Source organism: Malus domestica, chromosome 15 (assembly GCF_042453785.1).
Source record: "Malus domestica chromosome 15, GDT2T_hap1".
NCBI classification, from domain to species: Eukaryota; Viridiplantae; Streptophyta; class Magnoliopsida; order Rosales; family Rosaceae; genus Malus; species Malus domestica.
Window position 1 is genome coordinate 14,095,202 of NC_091675.1, and position 21,536 is coordinate 14,116,737.

General features: G+C 37.0%; 1 protein-coding gene and 1 pseudogene across 1 annotated transcript; one reads left to right on the forward strand and one right to left on the reverse strand.

The window, feature by feature from the left end:
* The first annotated feature begins 1,340 nt into the window (after window positions 1–1,340).
* LOC103415778 (disease resistance protein RUN1-like) lies at window positions 1,341–11,327 on the forward strand (annotated as a pseudogene).
* A 105-nt stretch (window positions 11,328–11,432) lies between these two features.
* LOC139191710 (pentatricopeptide repeat-containing protein At2g34400-like) lies at window positions 11,433–12,965 on the reverse strand. Its single transcript, XM_070812709.1, has 4 exons — window positions 12,505–12,965; window positions 12,380–12,398; window positions 11,938–12,223; window positions 11,433–11,686 (listed from the first exon to the last, which is right to left on the reverse strand). The coding sequence occupies exons 1-4, from the start codon at window positions 12,963–12,965 to the stop codon at window positions 11,433–11,435; spliced, it is 1,020 nt and encodes a 339-aa protein (XP_070668810.1).
* Window positions 12,966–21,536: the final 8,571 nt, after the last annotated feature.

Here is a 21,536-nt window from a genome sequence, read left to right on the forward strand (position 1 = left end):
AGTTATATAAGAGTATCTCTAAAGGAGATGTAAAATTCTAGGTGGAGATATGACTGTGTATATTTGACATCAAAAATCCTTTCAATCAAAGTTTTATTTGCTTACTGGATTTAAAGCTTTTGTGTTTAGGAGTAAAATTTGACATCAATGTCAAATTTATTAGAATTGCAGATCCCTCATCTCACTAACATTTCAACCAATAAAATTTTGTTTAAACAATTTTTTTAATAAATACAACTATTTAAAGCTCTAGATTAATAAAAAATAATATTTGACAACTCGGTTGGAGAAATATAAAATTTGACATAAGATTTCAAATTGCTACATTAGTCACCAATTGTAATTTAACTATAATAATTTGACATTTTCGTTAGAGATGATCTGATGCATTATAGGGAGTTGAATTGTAGGTAGCTACTACTACTCACCGCCAAGAAAGTCATTGCAATTTGCAGCCAGTCCAACTGTCCAAGTCCAAGTCGTATAAAAAGACACCGTTGGATGTATATTATAGGGAGTATTCTGAACATCATAACTATAGTGTATGCTCATTATATACCTAATTATCTGTTACATGTCCCTTCATCTAATTCTGGTTAACTTTCACATCAAATGTTTTTTCAATTTTGAAAAACAATTAATCAAGATTAAGTGAAAAGACACATGACAGATGATTAAATGTATGGTGAACATACATCATAGTTTAGAGTGACAAACAAAAATGCTCTCTATATTATGTTGGAACTTTGTGTTTATTTAAAAAAAAAAACCTAGTTCTCGTTTTAATAAAAAACGTATCTCTCCTAGTTTCATGACCACTTCTTTTCTACCAAACAGGTTTTGTTTTGAAGATCAAATAAAATACCTAATCTTTCTCAACTAGGCGATCACTTCCAGATTTTTTGGCCTGATTCTAAGGCCACCTTAATTTTCCTCTACCACTTCAACGTTAAACTTTGGTTCTTCTATTATATATATGAGGGTCTTTCATTAGTCGAATAAGAAGAAAAAAAAGTTGAAAACCAAAGCTATAAACACTGAGCATTTTGAGTATATAGGGTGATAGTATTCGGATCTTCCTCAGTGCAAGAGAGGGTCTAAACAGAAGGATTCTAGGCTGTTTTATACTGGAGATGACGTGGTATTTATGAACTGCTTGCACACATTAAACAGAGCCGCGAAACGTCTTAAAGAAAAAGACCCGCGACTCAACCCAAGACAGTTCTCCACTTTTGTTCTTCATTCTCTGGTAATATTGTTCTTGTTTTATAGTGCAGCAACATATTATGTGTCTCATTTGCCTCTGGTTGGTTGAGTCAGATATTGGATTAGAGGTTCCATGATTTTAAAACTTATTTTGTCTCCTGGAAAGAGCAAAAAGTGTCCTTGAGTATTATATATTCGCGTTGCAACACAAGACAAGCGTTGCCATCATTTCGTTCGTGATAGGAATCACTGTAGTGCTGTAAACAGTGACACTACAATGACAACCCATGAGGCGTCTTCTTCATTATCCTCCTCCTCCTCCTCCTCAAAACTATGGAAGTACGATGTATTCTTGAGCTTTAGAGGCGAAGATACACGCAATGGCTTCACGGGCCACCTCCATGCAGCATTAAAAGACAAGGGCTACGAGGTCTTTATTGATGAGGATGATCTGAAAAGAGGGGAAGAAATAAAACCCGAACTGTTCCGAGCAATCGAAGAGTCCAGAATCTCGATCATTGTCTTCTCAAAGAGTTACGTGGATTCAAGATGGTGTCTTGACGAGCTGGTGAAGATCATGGAATGTAAAGTAAAGTCGGGGCAAGAGGTTTTACCAATATTCTATCATGTCGATCCTTCACATGTGAGGAAGCAGGAGGGTTGTTTAGCCAGAGCATTTCAGAAGCACGAAGATGACATCTTTGAAGAAAAAGATGACAAAGAACGTGAAGCTATGAAAGAAACGGTAAAACAATGGAGGGAGGCTCTTACTCAAGCTGCAAATTTGTCTGGCCACTATCTTAATAACGGGTGATTAATATTTTTCGTTAGACGTTGATGTCTTTCAATACTCGATTAGTATAATTGTACTGCTGCTATCTATTTGGGTTTTCCCCATTTTGAAACATTTTAATGAATGGTTGAAACATTTTAAGTTATATACATTACTCAAGTCCAAGCATCGAAAAATTAAGGTTATTTGGTTCAGGTGGTTTAAATAATATTGGGCATCTCTCTCCTATTTATTGCACGTTGATTTTAGGTTGAAATATCCCACATTCTAATACTTCCTACTCTCAAATCCTATTAGAGTAGCAATAATCCTCTAATATCTCCATATTTGCGGTCAGACGTGATTCTTTCTCTTTGTATCAAATTGATATACGCTTGTTTTAGTCGAAGAAGTCAGGCTATATCATCTCCCGCCATAACGTTCATGTTTATCTATATATACGTTCTCCATTTAGTTAATTCTTTATATTGAGTGAAGGTGATAAGCTTCTGGTAATCCTTCATTGAGTTAATGCTTATTAATTGAGTTTTCAGGCATGAAGCAAAGTTTATTAGGAAAATTGTTGATGAGAATATATGGGAATGGCGCCCCAGCACAAACGAATATTTACATGTGGCCACGCACCCGGTTGGAATCGACTCTCGTGTTCAACCAATTATCAGTGATCTTTCAAGTTGTGGATCAAATGACTTCAAAATGGTTGGAATTTGGGGGATGGGTGGATTGGGCAAAACAACTGCTGCTAAGGCCATTTATAACAAAATTCATCACAGCTTCCAATTTAAATGTTTCATTGCCGACGTTAGCGACACTGTAAGTAAATATTGTTGGAGCAATATTAGAAAATATGAGAAATAACAATATAATTCCAATGATAATAATCATAAAGAAATTCACAACATCAATTATATATGAGATTAATATAAACTACTACAGTGAAAGTTAGAATAACTGACAAACTTGGAGATTGAGACTTGCATAAATGCAATGTCCTAAAGATAGAATTTCGCCTCTACTCTTGTGCTTGTAGTTCAATAGGCGTCCATCTCCCAGGATTCAACAATCTATAATCCGAAGTCAAAGCACTTCAATCTTCGGACTCTGGCGAACTTTATATATTCCGTACTCTCAAGACACGACTCGGAATTTGACACACGAATCATTTGAGAAACAAAGTGGGGAAACCCTATTTCTCAAGAGTAAAAATTAACTCTAATTTTCTATATTTAATGATAATGGTTTCATGAGTTTATATAGAACCCAAATACTTCTTGTTAAGGAGATGTAACTTTTCATCTATAAGTATACATCACTTATCAAGAGAGTACACCTAAACAACATAACCCTTCTAAGAAATTGGTTAACACTATTTTTCATTCAATTATTAAAATTATATATTACAATATTTCATATTATAATATATAATTTCCAGCAATCCCCCACATGAATGAAAAATTAGGAAGAATTTGAGAGTACAGGCGGACAAGAGATGCATCGGGAGAGGTGTCTTTTGGACTTGAACCTACCCTAGTGAATACTTATCGGGTTTACTTGGTGACGCAGTGGATGTAGAAGATCTTGAACTGTTCACCGCAGCAGTAAACCGAGACAATAAGCAACACACATCACTAATCCTAATATATTACGGTTCATACGGTTGTGTTCATTTTGGTCCTGAACAAATCCCGGATTCATGAGAGCTTTAGAGAATTTAGCCATCTCATTCTCATAGAAGGGACCCATTTCTACTCTCACATAGGTGACCACTGATTAAGAATAGTCTGCTCTATTCCTCTTATTTATAAGATATCACTGTCATTAAATATAAATATACATCCTAAAACTTCTGCAGATAACACACTTCTTCCATCATAGGAATGAGGTATATAGTGTGTTAACTTCTTTGAATCATGCCCAACCAGTTTTCCTATTGAACTTAGACCATGGGATCTCCAATCAACTAAGTTAGGTTTCCGCCCGGCTGATTCATTAATTATGTTGGCTTTAGCCTCATTCCCCTCGATGATCAACTTGCTCTCTAGTCTAACCTTTAATAATTAGATCCACTACTAGGTTGACTATTTTTAATGGTGTGCACAATCCATCTTATGAAATTTTATTTCATACTAGAGTAGTTGTTTGACATTGTTTGAAATGTCAAGTCCTCAAAATTATATTAGGACTTAATTACTAAGTAATTTGCTAAAACTAAGTACTTGGGTAAACTCCCCCACATTTAAGGTATTTGTAAGGTCTCTAACCTTGCCATACCTTAAACAAGTTATCCATAATAAGAGATATTGCTTATTATCTCTTTTAAATGCAAATTATTCTTCGTAATTTAGACATTGTTCTTTGCCATATTTGGCAAGCCATCATAATACATGCATGACCATTTATATGCTTACTTAATAAGCATCATCAGGCATAATACATATTTTCAAATATCCCACATTTTAGTGTCTAATTTTTTCTTTTCTCAAAGATCCCCCACACTTCCAATGTATAATTCCTCTCACATTGAGTGTCTATTCTTTTCAAGATGATAATAACTCATCTAAAATGAGTTCAAAGATTTAATTTGAATACGGTATCTTCTTTTGTTATCACAAAAGCTTTCTTACCATGAGTAACCATTGATAAAACACACTCATTGGTTGCCATTGCTTACTAAATAAGCAACATAACGTCTTTCTGCAAATTTACAAAAAATCCCCACACTTTTGGCGTCTTATTGTTCTCAAAGGACTTGGCTTTTAGTCTGGACCATTCCCGATTTATGGCAAACCCAATTTTGTGGTTTCCATTAGATAGTTTCCATTTATATGGAACTATACCGTACAACTGAAAGGTCATATTAACTCAATTAAAACTCTGAGATAATTCACTATGGCCTTGAAGCCTTCGCGCATCTGCCTAATAAGGATCAACTGCATCAATTATACAGATGCAATTCCTTTCTGCAAAACTAAGAATTTATTTAGATATAAAACAGAACAGAACTGGTATGCGTATCACATATAGATACTGGGTTGTGGACACTTTGCATCTGCAACATCTCAGAAATCTATATGCTTGGGAACAAAAGCAGAGCCGTTTGACTGCAATGCATTCCATATGCAATTTTTTTTTTTTTTCAATTATGTAGAAAAAATATCGATTTAAGAGCATGCATACATATATGTATATGCCACATGGATATGAACCGATTGCACTGCAAGAACTCAACCGGTCCAAAATAGATCCCATTACGAAACGGTGCGACTATTAGAAAAGTCGCATACAGTTTCTTCTGCATCAACGCATAACTTTGCGTAAACTTTATGAGTGAGAAGAAACATCCTATCATGAAATGGTATTTAATCTTTTCTCAGATTTTCTTATCACCTCTACATCATATGCCAAGAGGCAAACAATTTCATGTATCAAATACAACCAATTCATGTTCCTTTATAATACTTGCATACATATCCATAACAATTAAAAGTCACGGCTGCATTCAAATCCAGCACTAACACTCACAAGGCATTTCATTATAATCCACTAATATTTCTTTAGGAAATATTGGACACAACCAAACATCGAATTGCTCTACATTTGTCCAAGAATATATTTGAATTGTATCATGCATTTAACAATACAATTTAAACGCCAACATCACAAATACTACTATGTTATATATCAATAAGCAAGTAGAATCAGTCCCACCAAGACATACATTTTTCTGTAAAAAACCACAGTTTCTTTGAATTAGGGGTTACTTTCAATGTTCTTGAACATCTTCTTCACATTCATATTTACTAATTATTGCATAAGAAAAATTTCTATCTTTAGATTGTTGGAGCAATATTAGAAAATATGAGAAATAACAATATAATTCCAATGATAATAATCATAAAGAAATTCACAACATCAATTATATATGAGATTAATATAAACTACTACAGTGAAAGTTAGAATAACTGACAAACTTGGAGATTGAGGCTTGCATAAATGCAATGTCCTAAAGATAAAATTTCGCCCCTACTCTTGTGCTTGTAGTTCAATAGGCGTCCATCTCCCAGGATTCAACAATCTATAATCCGAAGTCAAAGCACTTCAATCTTCGGACTCTGGCGAACTTTATATATTCCGTACTCTCAAGACACGACTCGGAATTTGACACACGAATCATTTGAGAAACAAAGTGGGGAAACCCTATTTCTCAAGAGTAAAAATTAACTCTAATTTTCTATATTTAATGATAATGGTTTCATGAGTTTATATAGAACCCAAATACTTCTTGTTAAGGAGATGTAACTTTTCATCTATAAGTATACATCACTTATCAAGAGAGTACACCTAAACAACATAACTCTTCTAAGAAATTGGTTAACACTATTTTTCATTCAATTATTAAAATTATATATTACAATATTTCATATTATAATATATAATTTCCAACAAATATGGTCTAATTTACTTGCAAGAACAGCTTGTTTCTCACATTTTGAAACAAACCACCAAGTTCCAAATAAATAGTGTCGATGCAGGAATCGGTGTAATAAAACAACATCTTCGACGTAGAATGGTACTTCTTGTTATTGATGATGTAGAGACAGTGGGCCAACTAAATGCAATAGTTGGGAATCGTGATTGGTTTGGTCCAGGAAGTATAATTATCATAACAACAAGAGATGAGCATTTACTAAATCAATGGAAAGTGAATATGAGATATCCAACTTGGGTAATGAATGAAGAAGGAGCTCTTGAGCTCTTTAGTTGGCATGCTTTTGGAAATAGTTTGCCTAATGAAGAATATCATGAATTGTCAAAGAAGGTAGTCTCTTATTGTGGAGGTTTGCCACTAGCACTCGAAGTTTTGGGCTCTTTACTTATGAGCAGAACCATAACAGAGTGGGAAAGTGAACTGGAGAAATTGAAAAGAGTACCTGAAAGAGAAATTATAGAAAAACTCAGAATAAGCTTTGATGGGCTAGATGATACTCAAAAGGCTATATTCCTTGATATATCTTGTTGCTTTCTTGGAATGGACAAGGATTATGTCACAAAAATATTAGATGGATGTGGCTTCTTTGCAATAATAGGAATCAGTGTTCTCCGTGAAAGATGTCTTGTAATTATTGAATACGGCAAGTTGAAGATGCATGATTTGGTTCGAAAAATGGGCAACATAATCATTTTTAAAGAATCCCCGACTCAACTTGAAAGATGGAGTAGACTGTGAAACCGTGAAGCCGTAATAAATGTGTTGATAAATGAATCTGTAAGTAGTTTCGCAACAAAATTTTATATTAATGCTCGCTAAATCATATCTTTGTGCAACTGGCCTATATTTTAGAATATTATGTAGAAATGTATTTATGCAATAAACCTTCACGTGGAAATAGATGCAATTAAATCGATTTTCTGTAGGAAAAATATTAGTATTTAGGTTAATTTTAACATTTGATTTTTTGAGATTAGGCTGTTAGTATTAAATGTTTGTTTCCTTGCCTATTAAAATTAGGTTTTTATTTTTTTGGCGAATTTATAATGTTCTCTTTCCTTTTGACTAATACATTATTATTCACTGTTTATATTTCATTAGTTCGTATTAGATTTTCAACTTGATATAAGAACAAGTTAATCCTTCAAAATTTAATCTGTTCTTTTTGTTTGTCGTTCATCGCCTCTCCCGATACTCAGTTGTTTGTTTGTCTAATTTGGATCAGTATGTTCAGTTCTCACTGATTTATAAAATTAAAAAAAATTTAAAAAAAAAGAAAAGTACATAGTTTGAAGTCACTGCCGCACCAACCACCTGCACTCGACCCGCACCCCTGAACTTGCAGCCTGACCCGCTTCTGCAACCCGTCGTCCCTCGCTGATTTCCGCACGCCCAGATCTGCTGGAACCCAAAAACCTCCTCACCTGCTCAACATGAAGCCTGTACTCACCGTACCCACACCCCACCGCTGTAGCACCAGGTTCAACCGTCGCACGTTGCTACACCTGCGCCCACCGTACCTGTCACGCCGTTGTCCCGCCCGCTGCCACCTGTACCCAGACCCGCGAATCCATCTGCTTGCCGTCCACCTGAACCATAGCAAATCCTATAATCGCACCCAAAGGATGATACGCCCAGTCGTGTTTGCCCAAACCACACCGGAATCCCGCTGCTTGTTGCTTTCTTTTTCGTTTGTTTGAATCGAAGCCAGATCAGTTCGTGGAGTTGTCAAAGTTGTCTTTTGTCTTGATTGAAAGAAAAAGAGAGCGTTCACTCGCTCTCCTTCTGCGATGATTTGCTTCTTCAGGAAAAGGGAGGAATTTGCCGAATTCAGAAGAGTGGGTATAATAACAAGGTTACTTGAATGAATTGCTGAAGTTTTTCAACCCTGGTTATGATTGATATCGTGGAGTCCATGGAATCGACAAATGAAAGAAGTATTGAAGTTTGGGAACTTCGGATTGGGTCTGATGACTGTTGTTGGGCCCATTTTGGTTGCTTTTTGAGAAGAGTTGCAGATTGGACTTGTATATGGAGTGTTATTGTCCACCAAGACAGTCACTCGAGTGTTTTGACTGATGACCACTCAAGCGACATTATGTGTGTGGTGAATTGGATTTTTCTTTTGTTCGAAAACTCGCAATTGGTATTGGAGAAATTTGCATTAGCATTGGTATTGGTATTGGTCTTGCACTAGCATTGGCACTAAAATCATGCACTGGTACTTGCAATAGCATCATATTCCATGAATATGATATGTATCCAGTGCGATGTATGGGATATATGACAAAGATAGAGTGTTAGAGTATTTCTATTGATCAGTCATGTCATATAGCCCCGAATCGAACATCCAATTGCTTCAATTTGAATTGTTCATTTTGCTGCATTTCACCCAAAGGTTGAAGGGAGATAATGCATCAAGTTGTTCAAAAGGTTCAACTTGATCCTCTTCACCAGGGATCCCATATGAAGAACCCTAGGAGAGCCGTCAATTCCAACTACTGTCCATGTACGATCCATACTAGATTTGTCCAATTGCCCATCTTTGTCTAAGTAGAGTCTTTCAGTGGCATGTTTCGATCATCTTCCCCATTACTTAGAAAAAGTGAGCCACCGATTCAGGTACAAGATATTATCATTATTGCCTAGACGATTATACATCCAACCTGTAATCGCAACGACCAAATTGGTAGAGCTTTTTTGGGCCTAGCCAGTTAGTACTATCCGTTTCCTTGCCTATTAGGGTTATGTTAGTTTTCTGTATATATGATATCTTGTAACTCTATAATATAACAAGTCTAGCAAGATGTAGTCTTATAGGTTAAGTAGTTGTCTCGGTGAATTTGTAATGTTGTCTTTCTTTTCGATTAATAAATTATTATTCATAGTTTATATTTCGTTTGTTCATAGCTTACTCTACTTTTTAACTTTTCCAATCGAAATTATAAATCGTAGCAATTGTTAGTATGCTCCTTCCATGTTTGTAAATCTTTTTTCACATGTAAATTACCCTTTTGTTGCTCATTAATCAATATATATCCTTTTGTTTACTTAACAGGGAACTGAAGAAAATGAAGTAGTTACTTTAGACTTGCCAAGCTCTAAAAAAGCTAGTTTCCGTACAAAATCTTTTGCAGGTATGAAAAAACTGAGGTTGCTACAGCTCAGTAACGTAGACCTCACTGGAAACTTCAAACATTTTACGAAAGAGTTGAGATGGTTGTGCTGGCAAGGATTCCCTTTCAAGTCCATGCCGAAGCACCTTCTTAATCAACCAAAACTTGTCGCTCTTGACCTGCTCTTCAGCCAACTCAGACAAGGCTGGAAGAATTCCAAGGTACAATCACCCCTAGCTGGTTATAATTAATTCTCTCTTTCTGATTTTATTTTTAGCTTTATTTTTTTAAGCCATATTCTTGTTGGATTTTAAATAATATTTGCTTATGAGTTGTGCAGCCGCTTGAGATGTTGAAAATCCTTGATCTTAGTAGTTCCCGTAAGTTAAAAACGTCACTAGACTTTTCAAGGCTCCCAAATCTCGAAGAATTGAATTTTGAAGATTGTTCGAGTTTGTCCGAGATTCACCCTTCCATTGGTCAACTTAAAAGACTCACTTTGGTGAATTTTGAATACTGTACTAAGCTTAGGTATCTTCCAGGGGAATTCTATAAGTCGAAATCGGTTAAGACTCTTTATTTAACCTACTGTTGGAGACTCAGAGGACTGCCTGAGGGCTTAGGGGAGATGGTAGAATTGAGAAAAGTTAGAGCACATGATATAGGCATAACACAAACACCCTCTTCCATAATGAGATTGACGAATCTCAGAGAACTATTTCTCTCAAACTGCAATCTTATTGAGGATGTACACCTCAAGAATCTTGGGAGTCTAATTTCTTTAAAAGATTTGGATCTTGGTTCTAATAGTTGTCGTAGCCTACCCAGCCTTAGTGGTCTTTCAAATCTTGTAAATTTGACGTTGGATCTTTGCAGAAATCTTCGTGCAATCCCTAGTTTACCAACAAATTTGGAATCGTTGTCTGCAATTGGCTGCCATGCATTGGAAACAATGCCAGACTTTTCTCAAATGTCAAATATGAGAGCACTGTATCTAACTGATTCTCCCAGAGTCAGAGAAGTTCCAGGCTTAGGCTTGGATATATCATTGAACTCTATGGCATGGCTTTGTATGAAAGGGTGCACCAATCTCACTGCTGAGTTTAGGGACAACATCCTACAGGTCTCTCTCTATCTCTGTCTCCTCATTCTTGTCTTTCTCTATCTATCACACACACAAACACAAATGCATATGTACAAGAATTTGACAGTGCTATATTATGTTGTATATATATTATAGCGATGGACTTCTTGCGGAAGTGGTGGCATTTATTTGGATGGGATTTATGATATTCCGGAGTGGTTCGAGTTTGTCGCTGACGGCAATAAAGTCAGTTTCGATGTTCCTCAGTGTGATGGTCGTAATTTTAAAGGGTTGACGCTCTGCTGTGCTTATTCGAAAATCAAAGAAAATTATCATCCTCTTGACATTATTGTTGTAAATTGTACCAAGCATACTACTTCGAGGGCCTTTTGGCCTTCCTGGGGATCACTAGAGGATTATGACAATTCATTTGCGATATTAACTAGTTGTTCGGTTGTTAATTGTTCATATTCATATTCTCTTGTGGAACTAAATTATTAACATCATACTTCTACTTTTTCGGTCCTAAATCAAAATTTTAGATTGAATGTGCAGTTAATGACGATGGATAGAAATCAGGACTATAATCTCATTGTTTCCTCGTGGAATCCTTTCTATCAACTCCTCTGCTTCGTCTAACAGTACTCCAGCATGGCCAAGAAGGTCGGTCAGAAAACCATAGTGTTTCTAACTTCCGCTCAATCTCTCATTTATCTCTCTCGTGGAGTTGAAGAACTCACGACCCTAATCTAACAACCCTCTGTGAACTCGAGCAGTTAAGACAGCAATGAAGGTGAGATCACAGGCTTCATGCCAGTCTGTACCATTTTCGAGAACAACTCTATTGCTTAGCTTGTCTTGCCATTCCTTGCATTGCAAGCCCACAAATGATTGAAATCCAAGAGGCTGCTTCTTTGTCCCTAATCCATTAAAAATCTCCAAAGATTTGTCTATGCTCCCCCATTTCGCATACATTTCCATAAGCCCGGTAGCAAAAACTGCAACAAATTTTATACTGTTTTCATCTATGTACCAAAATAATATTTAATTATTTAATGTTTAATTTGTAAGTGTTTTGAACAAACTTTGTAAGATTTTTTAAGTGTGATTTGAAGTAAAATAATAACAAATGTATGAGATTGAAATGTTTAAAAAATGTTGTATGAAGTTACAATTGCATCAAAACTTAAAGGTGCAAAATATAATTTACCCTTTTGTTTCCGTTGGAAATTCAATGATCCTGATCAACAGATCACAAATGGGAGCCTTTCGGCTTGTTGGCTTGCACGTGGGGGGCTGTCTGCTGCCGACGTTGCTGATGGAAGTTGGCCATTGCCAGCGGGCTCAGGCCGAGGCTTGAATTGGTAGGGCAGCCCAACGGGGATCATGGAGCCCAAATCGCCCCCTATTTTCTTCTCCGCTACAGCTGCAATTCTTGACCCAAGACAATTTAACCCAATTGCCCGGCCAATTTTAGTAACGGTGGACTTGCTCCAATGCTCCCAACTGAGCACTGCCCGTGAGGAGAGCGACCGCTGTAAATTTATCCCATTTAACTCTTCTAGGTTGCATCTCTTGGAATAGAACCACCGCCTCGTCAAAACGGTTGTATTGCACTTTTACGTCCCCATTAATCATAGCCGTCCAGAGAACAGCATCCTTAGTTGCACTCCCATGTCCCATCAACACACCTCTATGGCCTCATCAACCCTACACAATTTCCATAGCCATACACCATACTAGTACAACAGAACACGTTTTTCACCGCCCCTTCATACAAAATTATCCAGCATTCAATCAAACAACCACAATTTACATGCATATTTGACAACGCATTTCCAATTTTAGTAGTGAATTCATGCTGACTTCTAAAGTAGTCATGAATTTCTTCCCAAGCAACAAATTTTTCAACTCTGTGCAAGCCGAAAGGGTGCTTGCAACAGTAACTTCATCAGGCTTCTCCATGCTCTCACATCGCATCCGCCAAAACATATCCAAAGCATCCTCAAACCTCCTGCACCTAACATACCCCAAAATCGTAACGTTCCAACAAAGCCTGTTTCTTTCGGGCATTTCATCCAACGCTTGCCAGAAACTCTCAACCATGCCCATTTCCGGATACATGTCAATGAGCGATTTACACATATACGCTTCAAACCCTGTTCCAGTTTTTACCACAAACCCACGAACCTTTTTACCTTCACGAACATCTCCCAAGCATCCAATGGCTTTCAAAACAAATGGGTAGATGAAATTATAACGTGGAAGATTGACCATTGTGAACATTTCATTCTCGTAGGTGCGTTTGATAATTATTTTGTTTTTAGTTTTCAATTTATTTTTACATTTTTTTGAAAACTGAAAAGAAAAAATTACAATTGTGTTTGATAACTATTTTCAATTTTGGCATTGAGTTTTTTATTTTCAATTTTTTTTTTTTAAAACTAAAAGTAGTTGCTAAATTAGATTTCAATTTTCAAAAAAGTGAAAACTAAAAACCAAAACAAAGAACTGAAGGCAAAAAAACTAAAGCAAAATGATTATTAAAGGGTCCTTTAGCTTTTGCAATTTACAGGCTTAGGGTCCTGAATGCTAAAAACAACTTTTCTTCTGTTCAATATTGGACCTTAAGTTGGGCTGAAAGAATGGGAATTGTTTTAAGGGAACTTTAACGAAAAGCACCCGGTACTGTTCACTTTAACGAAAAACCATATTTTTACATTAAAAAGTCAATCCTGGTACTATTCACTTTACCCTTTATTTTGTCCTTATCATTAAAACTCAAAGTTTTCAAGCCCTTTTCATTAGTTTTCCTTTGTTTTAAATGCTTCAAAATGAACCAGGATCCTCTCCTGAGCAATTTCCTAGAGATCCTAAGGATCCTGCAATCATGTTCGTTCATCGTATATCGTGCGGTCAGAAATAATTTAAAATTTAAATTTTAAAATTCAAATATGAATAGTACTTAACGAAAACTGATCGCACGATATAAAATAAACAGACAAGATTGCGGGATTCTTAGGATCCCTAGGGAATTGCTCAGGAGAGGATCCTGGTTCCTTCAAAATGGCTTCAATCATTTTTTTGAAAGTATTAAAAAATTGTAATTTCTATGCTAAAGTTACGTATGAGTACATAAGGAATTACTAGCATGCATCTTTCAAGCAGTAAATCATTACAAACACCAAAAACGACATTGTCATGCTGACTCATTGAATGGCATATTTGGTCTCATCTTATGAGGGGTACGGTTTGGATCGTTCACTCATAGAGTTGTGTGCACCATTTAAAGAAAGAATGACTAACATGCATCTTTTAGGCCGTCACATGCTTTTTTAAACTAATGCTACAATGTCATGTGAATATATGACATCGACTTAAAGTGTTTTTGTCTGAATAACTGCAAAGTTATAATTGAAAATAAGCAAGCTTGTACAAGAGACTTTGGATGAGAAAATGAAGTTAAGGAGAAGATAGATTTGGGATGACGATATTGGGAATTAATATTTTTTTTTAAGGGTGTTTAGGAAGAATGGTGGAGACAAAAAGAATGGAGGAGACAATTCATTCAGTTGAGTGTTTAGGTAAAATATAAAAAAATATGAATGGTCAATCTCTGATAATTTGAGGCTACACGGTTTTTTATATGTTTGCTACGTACGATATTAGGAAAGAGGGTTGGGTAAAGACTCACATTGGTCAACATTAATTTATGATCGAACCTGCAATTTGTGAGAATCGCACATAAAACATCTCACTTACATATGTAGAGAATACCTTAGATAGCAATCATATTGTTGAAAATAGAAATTATACCATTTGAAAAGCATTTTAATTTTTAGTTTCTAACTTTTTAAAATTTGAAAATTGAAAGCTAAATTTTGAAAACTCAAAAAAAATTCTTTTTAAGATTTGGTTTTCAATCTTAAAGAAAATATGAAAATAAAATTTAAAAACGAAACAGTTACTACACAATCATTTTTTTTTTTTGGTTTTCAATCTAAATAAAGTAAAAATAAAAACTAAAGCCAAAATAATTATCAAATGAGACTCTCTTAAGGTTTGTTTGGAATTGCTTCTTTAAAAAATATTAGTAGAAGCACATTGTGTAATACAAGTGTATCATATTGTGGTTATTAAAATACAAGTATCTCCTAGAAAACAACTCTTAAATTTGGGCAAATTATACAAAATTACCTCAACGATTAGGCCAATCACAGTTTTATACCTCATCTTTAAAACATTTCAATATCATACCTTATCTTCGAATTTATTGCAATGTCATACCTTCCGTCAGTTTGTCTGTCAATTCCTACGTTAAATGTTAACGTTGACACACTCCGACCCTAAAATCAGGGCGTGTTGGCCGTCACGTGGGCGTGACGTAACCAAAAGTACGACGCGGAAGCAAAAAGGTAAAAGAAATACGAAGGAATAAAAACCAACTACTAGCAATAATACCCAATTAACATGCTAGAGTAAGTTTAAGTGTGGAACACACATAATCAGAGCATAAGCACTAGGTGCAGTCAAGTAAGACCATTCCTAAATTACAACACCCAAAGGTGAGTCCTACATTTAAGTAGTCTGTCAGAACGCCGTGGGAATCCTCGTGAGCCACCAACACTGCTAACTAGAACCTGGAGGGGCGCAAAACAAGATTGAATGGGTCAGTAAAACAAAATTTTTCGAAAATATTTCAATTAATAACACTTCTAACCCCTAGCTGTAAAACATGTATACTTTCCCAGAAAAATAGTATATATATAACCATATCTAACAACAAATAACTCAAATCACAAGTCTTTAACACTTTTCAGGAAAATATGCCATGCTATGCTTCAAAACATAATAAGGATGCATCAATATAACAGATGAAATAAGGAATCAACCGAAGACTCTGCAGCTGTCTTGTACGGCTAATTATATAGCTCAATATTCAATCCAGCCGGAGTCACCAACTGTGACCTGTACGGCACTACTCTGCACACAAATCGAAACTACCTAAAGTAGTATGTATAACAAGAATGGTGTAAGAATACGCTCTAGTGCTTCTCTCATCAACAACTGTATAATAATCTAAAGTCACCTACAAGTCGGAACCACCTCTAATGGTCTGTACGACATGCCGGAACCACCTCTAATGGTCTATACGACATGCACCTACTTGGATCCAAGGTGAGCGTGTGGTGCGGGGTGAATAATATAAGCACTAACACCAAGGGTGCAAGTTATGAGCTCTCAACATAAATCACATCAAACAATAAATCACATGAACAACATAAAACTCAGCTGATACTCACATGTGCGTCCACATCACCATTTAACATATATGCATCAAATACTAGTTCATATATTTTATATAATATGCATGCATGGCATTTGAAAACATACTTTCATTTAAATTCAATTTCTGGGAAAAATCAGTAGTATATAGGTATATACAGAAAATAAATGCCCACTTACTGGTAAGTCGAAGGGTCATAACCCCCGTGACGTCCTTGAATGCGCTCGTCCTCGGGATAAGTATCATCTATATGCGAAACAACTATAAAAACGTTATTTTAAAGCATATAACTGACAATACGTAATAACTTCTCATATGATGCTCAATTTGGGTATATGAATATACCACAGTGACCTACTCGACGTCACGGACATCGAGATATTTTTAGAACAATTTTTCAACGCCGCACGCGCCCCCACGCCCGTCATCCCCTACCTCCAGACGCCGAAAAATCTCGCCGGCGTCGGAAACTGGGCAGACCTGCAATCGCCCTTTTCTCGCTCGATTTTGCACCATTTTCCACGAAATTTTCACCAAAACTTCACAAATTTCAAGAGAAAGAAGGCTATACCTTTTTAAACTTCCAAATCCTTCGAAAACTCGTCTGGAAATTTCTACCAAAACCAGCCACCTTCGAACCTTGTGATCCCGACGTCCAAAACCTTCAAACGAACGTCCCCGAGCTTCGTGGGAACCTCCTAGAGCTCACTGTGAGCTTGGATTGTCATAAAAACCAACCATTCAAAAGTTCATGAATAGTGCTCAACTCGGAGCTTGAGTTTTCAACGTGATAACGAACGATTCCTTACCCGAAATGGGTACCAGAGAGTTCGTGTGGTCTCCAGAAGCACGATGGTGGTCTCAAACACGACGATCCGTGAAGTTTTGATGGTCTTTGGGTGTGGTCTGTACTAGTTCGAAGGGAGAGAGAGAATGGACTGAGAGAGAATGGACTGAGAGAAATGAGAGAGAGAACGTGTGGGAGAGAGAGAGAAATCTGATTGGGTATGTGTGGTCCTCCTAAGTCCCTAACCACACAAAAAACACACAATTTAATCCAACTTAATTTGTTTTTCCAAGAATTTAGGAAGGTATGTAATATTCGAATAAACATGTCACACATACCTTAGCAACCTTTAAGGGCAATTCCGTCAATTCACATCAACGATAAATACAAATTTCGGGACGGGCTGTGACAGACAGGGCCCAATCCTTATTAAAAAATTAATTAATTATTAGGGTAAATTACATTTTACTCCTTCAAGTTTGGGTACAATTGCAACTTCATACAACATCTTTAAAATATTTCAATCTCATTCAGAAACTTGTATTTAATTGCAATTTCATACATTCGTTAATCAAACTGTCAGTTTGACCGTTAATAAAGATGTGTCAAGTGCATGTCCCATTCTTTTGCGGATGTGGCAGTCAATAGTATGTCATATAGGATAGAAAAGTAATTTTATTTAGAAATGTTAATCTAAGATCATCTCCAATCCTCAGGTTAAAATCTAAAAATTTTAGCCTGGAAATAATTTTTCTCCTCCAACCTTTCTGAGTTAAATATTTAGCCCGATATTATTAAAGACTGAATTTAGGATAATTTCTTTCTTAAAGTAAATTTTTTTTCTAAAAAAAATAAATTAGGTAGATTATCCTATTTAATTTTATGAACACTTTAACCTAAAAATATTTAGATTCCGATAAATATTGAAAAATCACTAAACTGACATCATGAAACTCGTGAAACACTACAACATAATTTTTTTTTAATTACTTTAGCCGTTAGATTTAAATTTGGACTGTTATATATTCTTTTTTACCGTTGAATTTGATCAAATTAGATATTAATTGTTGGATTCAATTAATTTATAAATATGAAACTAAAAAAAATATACTAGCCCTACTAACCAAGGGAATCATGGGCTAAATTTTCCAAAAATGAGTTTTCTGTTTTAACTCATATTTGCTCCAAGGCTTGAAGCAAGTTGGGATAAGTTTAGAACCTAAAATTTAATTTGTTTTCAAATAATAGTGGGCCCACCCCTTACCTCTACACTTATCTTCAACCTCTCTCCGTCAACCCTTCCCCCCTTCAGTCATAGTCGTAACCCTTCATCTAGCCACACCTGTAACATCCCACATCTCTCAGGGGAGTGAATCATGTAAGCCTTATATGTATATTCTCATCTCTACTTAGCACGAGGCCTTTTGGGAGCTCACTGGCTTCGGGTTCCATCGGAACTCCGAAGTTAAGCGAGTTCATGTCCCATGATGGGTGACCCACTGATCAGTTCTCGTGTGAGTTCCCAGAAACAAAACCGTGAGGGCATGGTCAGGGCCCAAAACGGACAATATCGTGCTACGGCGAAGTTGAGTCCGGGATGTGGTAAGTGTCTGGGCCGGGATGTGACAATTTAGTATCATAGCCAATCCTTGGCCGGAAGTGTGCCGACGAGGACGTCGGGCCCCTAAGGGGGGTATATTGTAACATCCCACATCACCCAAGGGACTGGATCCTGTAAGCATTATATGTATATTCTCATCTCTACCTAGCACGAGGCTTTTTGGGAGCTCAATGGCTTCGGGTTCCATCAAAACTTTGAAGTTAAGCGAGTTCGCGTGAGAGTAATCCCATGATGGGTGACCCACTGGGAAGTTCTCGTGTGAGTTCCCAAAAACAAAACCGTGAGGGCGTGGTCGGGGCCCAAAGTTGGCAATATTGTGCTACGAAGAAGTCGAGCTTGGGATGTGGTGGGGACCTGGGCCGGGATGTGACAACACCTTCATCTCCCTCCCCGTCGCTGCCAAGTCATCATCAATCTGCCCAGCCGTCTTTCCTTTAGATGTGGTGGAGGAGGACAAAACCTACGAACCAAGCTTGTCCAGACCCACCCCAACCTTATCCCTTATTTTGAACCCGTTATCGAGCACGACTCCTACTTCCGATTCCTCACCAAATCCAAACAAAAAGAAGGAAATTAAAAATGGAGTTCCCATAAATCTTGAGCTTTTGTCATAGTTTTCCGTGCCTAGTCCTATGAAAATCCATCGTTATACCAAAAAACAATTGCAAACAAATTCCTCAATTTCAAGAAATTCTTCATAACATCAAACACAAAATACACATACTATCTACTTAGATCCCCCTAATCAATCAAGCAATTAGATTCTCAAAAATATTCTTATCAAGAAAATATTAGTATCCGAAGGCAGTGGGTTTCATACGAATTGGGTCAAAACCCGCGGAATCGCCGAGTCGAACTCGACGGCGAATTAATATCCAAGAAAACACATTTTTTGGGTTAGTATTTTGCAGCGGCAACTAGTGGTTCGAGTTATGGAGTGACCCTGAGTTATTGTCATTGGAATCAGAGTGAAAATGGAGATGAAGACCCCGAGTTTGATTTGAGTGAGTGGCGCGACGTCGACAACTTGGTCTCACCTCTTCTGGATGACGGGAGGTTAAGATGGAGAGAGGGCGGCGAGCTTGGATTTATTGTGACGGTGGCTCTATGGCAGAAAGAAGAAAGGCAATGTAGGGCTGCAGTAGGAGTCGAAGAGAGAAGGCAGAGGGTTTTTCAAATTTTAAATACATTATTAAATAATTAAACATTTCATTTAATTCATTTTTGACACATGGCATATGATAGATGATTGTAATTTTCCATATCATTATTTAACAGTCAAACTGACAGTTTGACTAATAGATGTATGAAATCGCAACTAAATACAAGTTTGTGTATGAAATTGAAATGTTATGAAGATGTAGTTGCATCTAAACTTTAGGAGGTAAATTGTAATTTGATTTAAATATTAAATACTAAAAAAAAACATATGGGACCCATTCTTACCACCCATCACCCTCACCCTTCCTCACCACCACCTCATCCATCCCTCATCCCTTACCCCATCCGTTCTTCCCCTCCTCCTTCATTCGCCTTCCCCATCTCCATATCCCTTTCATCGAGACCTTCCACAACAGCATCCTCGGTGCCATCGTCATTATGGAAGGCGACACCACGGTGGGCACCAACACATTAGGTCGAATTATGCATGCTGATGTCGAGGATGGAGCCCACGCACACGACTTGGCCGAGTTGCTTCGCCGGCAGGGGATCGATTTCAAGTTGATCTAATATTCGGAGTGGACTAGATCCGATTCGCGGAACTGATGTTGTCTTCGGGGCTCGTCTGCAACAATGTCGTTAACTGGGTAAATAGGCATAGGCATCGTTGGAAAATAGACATCGTCGGCCTCGTCGGAAAATAGACATCGTCGACCTCATAAATCGCGATAGATCTAAGGTGCTTTTCGGGTAAGAGTGGCGGTGGTTAGCCTAGCTAACCACAGACGTGAGTGATGAGGTGAAGGTTATTAACTACATTGCAAAGATAAATGATTGGTACAAAGAGGAAGAGGAAGAAGACAGAGAGAAGCAAGAGAGATTTTAGAGAAAGAGTTTAGAGAGAAATAGGTTTTGTATTGACATCCTGAAATGAAGGTTACAAATACTATTTATAAAGAAATCCTAACTACTTTAACCAAATACTAACTACCTAACTATATTACTAACTGTATTACATTTGTACCCTTAATACTCCCCCTCAATCTCAACTGGGGTATCCCAGTGTGAGATTGCAGCAGATTCGCAAATAGCAAACACCGAAATATGGATAAATGGTTCAGTTTCGACTCAACTGCAGTCTCCCACTATGGTGCCACAACTGACAGTTCAAAGTTCTTCTTAACTGGTCTGGCCCTAACTTTTGCCGACTTCCAAAACAACAGATGTAATACATCATCATTATGTTTACATATGTCATCAATAAGTCTCTGATCTTCACGTAGTTTTCCGTCATACACAACTTCTTGTTCTTCTAGATCAACAAACTCTTTACTTTTAACAAACACAACACAGCAAAATCTACAATCCTTCAAGCTTCAAGCTTTCAGCAATGGAGAACAAATGAATACCACTGGCATTGCATTAAGGTCAATGCCGCTCTTGCACTCCTGATCTTGATTAGTTCCACTGATCGTCTTATTGCTTTCATCAAAGTGCACATGAGAACTACTTTTCCTTGCTCTCTGGTTCTCCGGTTTCTCCTTCAATTCTCGGGTTGGATGATTTCTCTTGTTCACGCACCTCAGATTCGTTTTAAGCCAGCAAAGAACAACCCCCTGCAAACCAAGCCTTTCAACAGCTACAACTCTAATCAACTAATCTTTACAGAAAACATGGCTTCGTGCCCACAAACTTCAATCAACTAATCTATACAAAAAACATGGCTTCGTGCCGCAAACTTCAATCAACTAATCTATACAGAAAACATGGCTTTGTGCCGCAAACAAACAGGAACTGGCTTCGTGCCGCAAACAAACAATAATGGCTTTGTACCCAAAGAAACAAACTTGAAATGACTTCGTGCCGCAAACAAGGAATAATGGCTCGTGCCTCAAAGAAATCAATCGACACTTCACAAAATCAAAGAAACATACACTTTTGCAGGGAATTGGCAGCTCCACCAGATCATCAAAGTAGTGGAACAGCGAACAG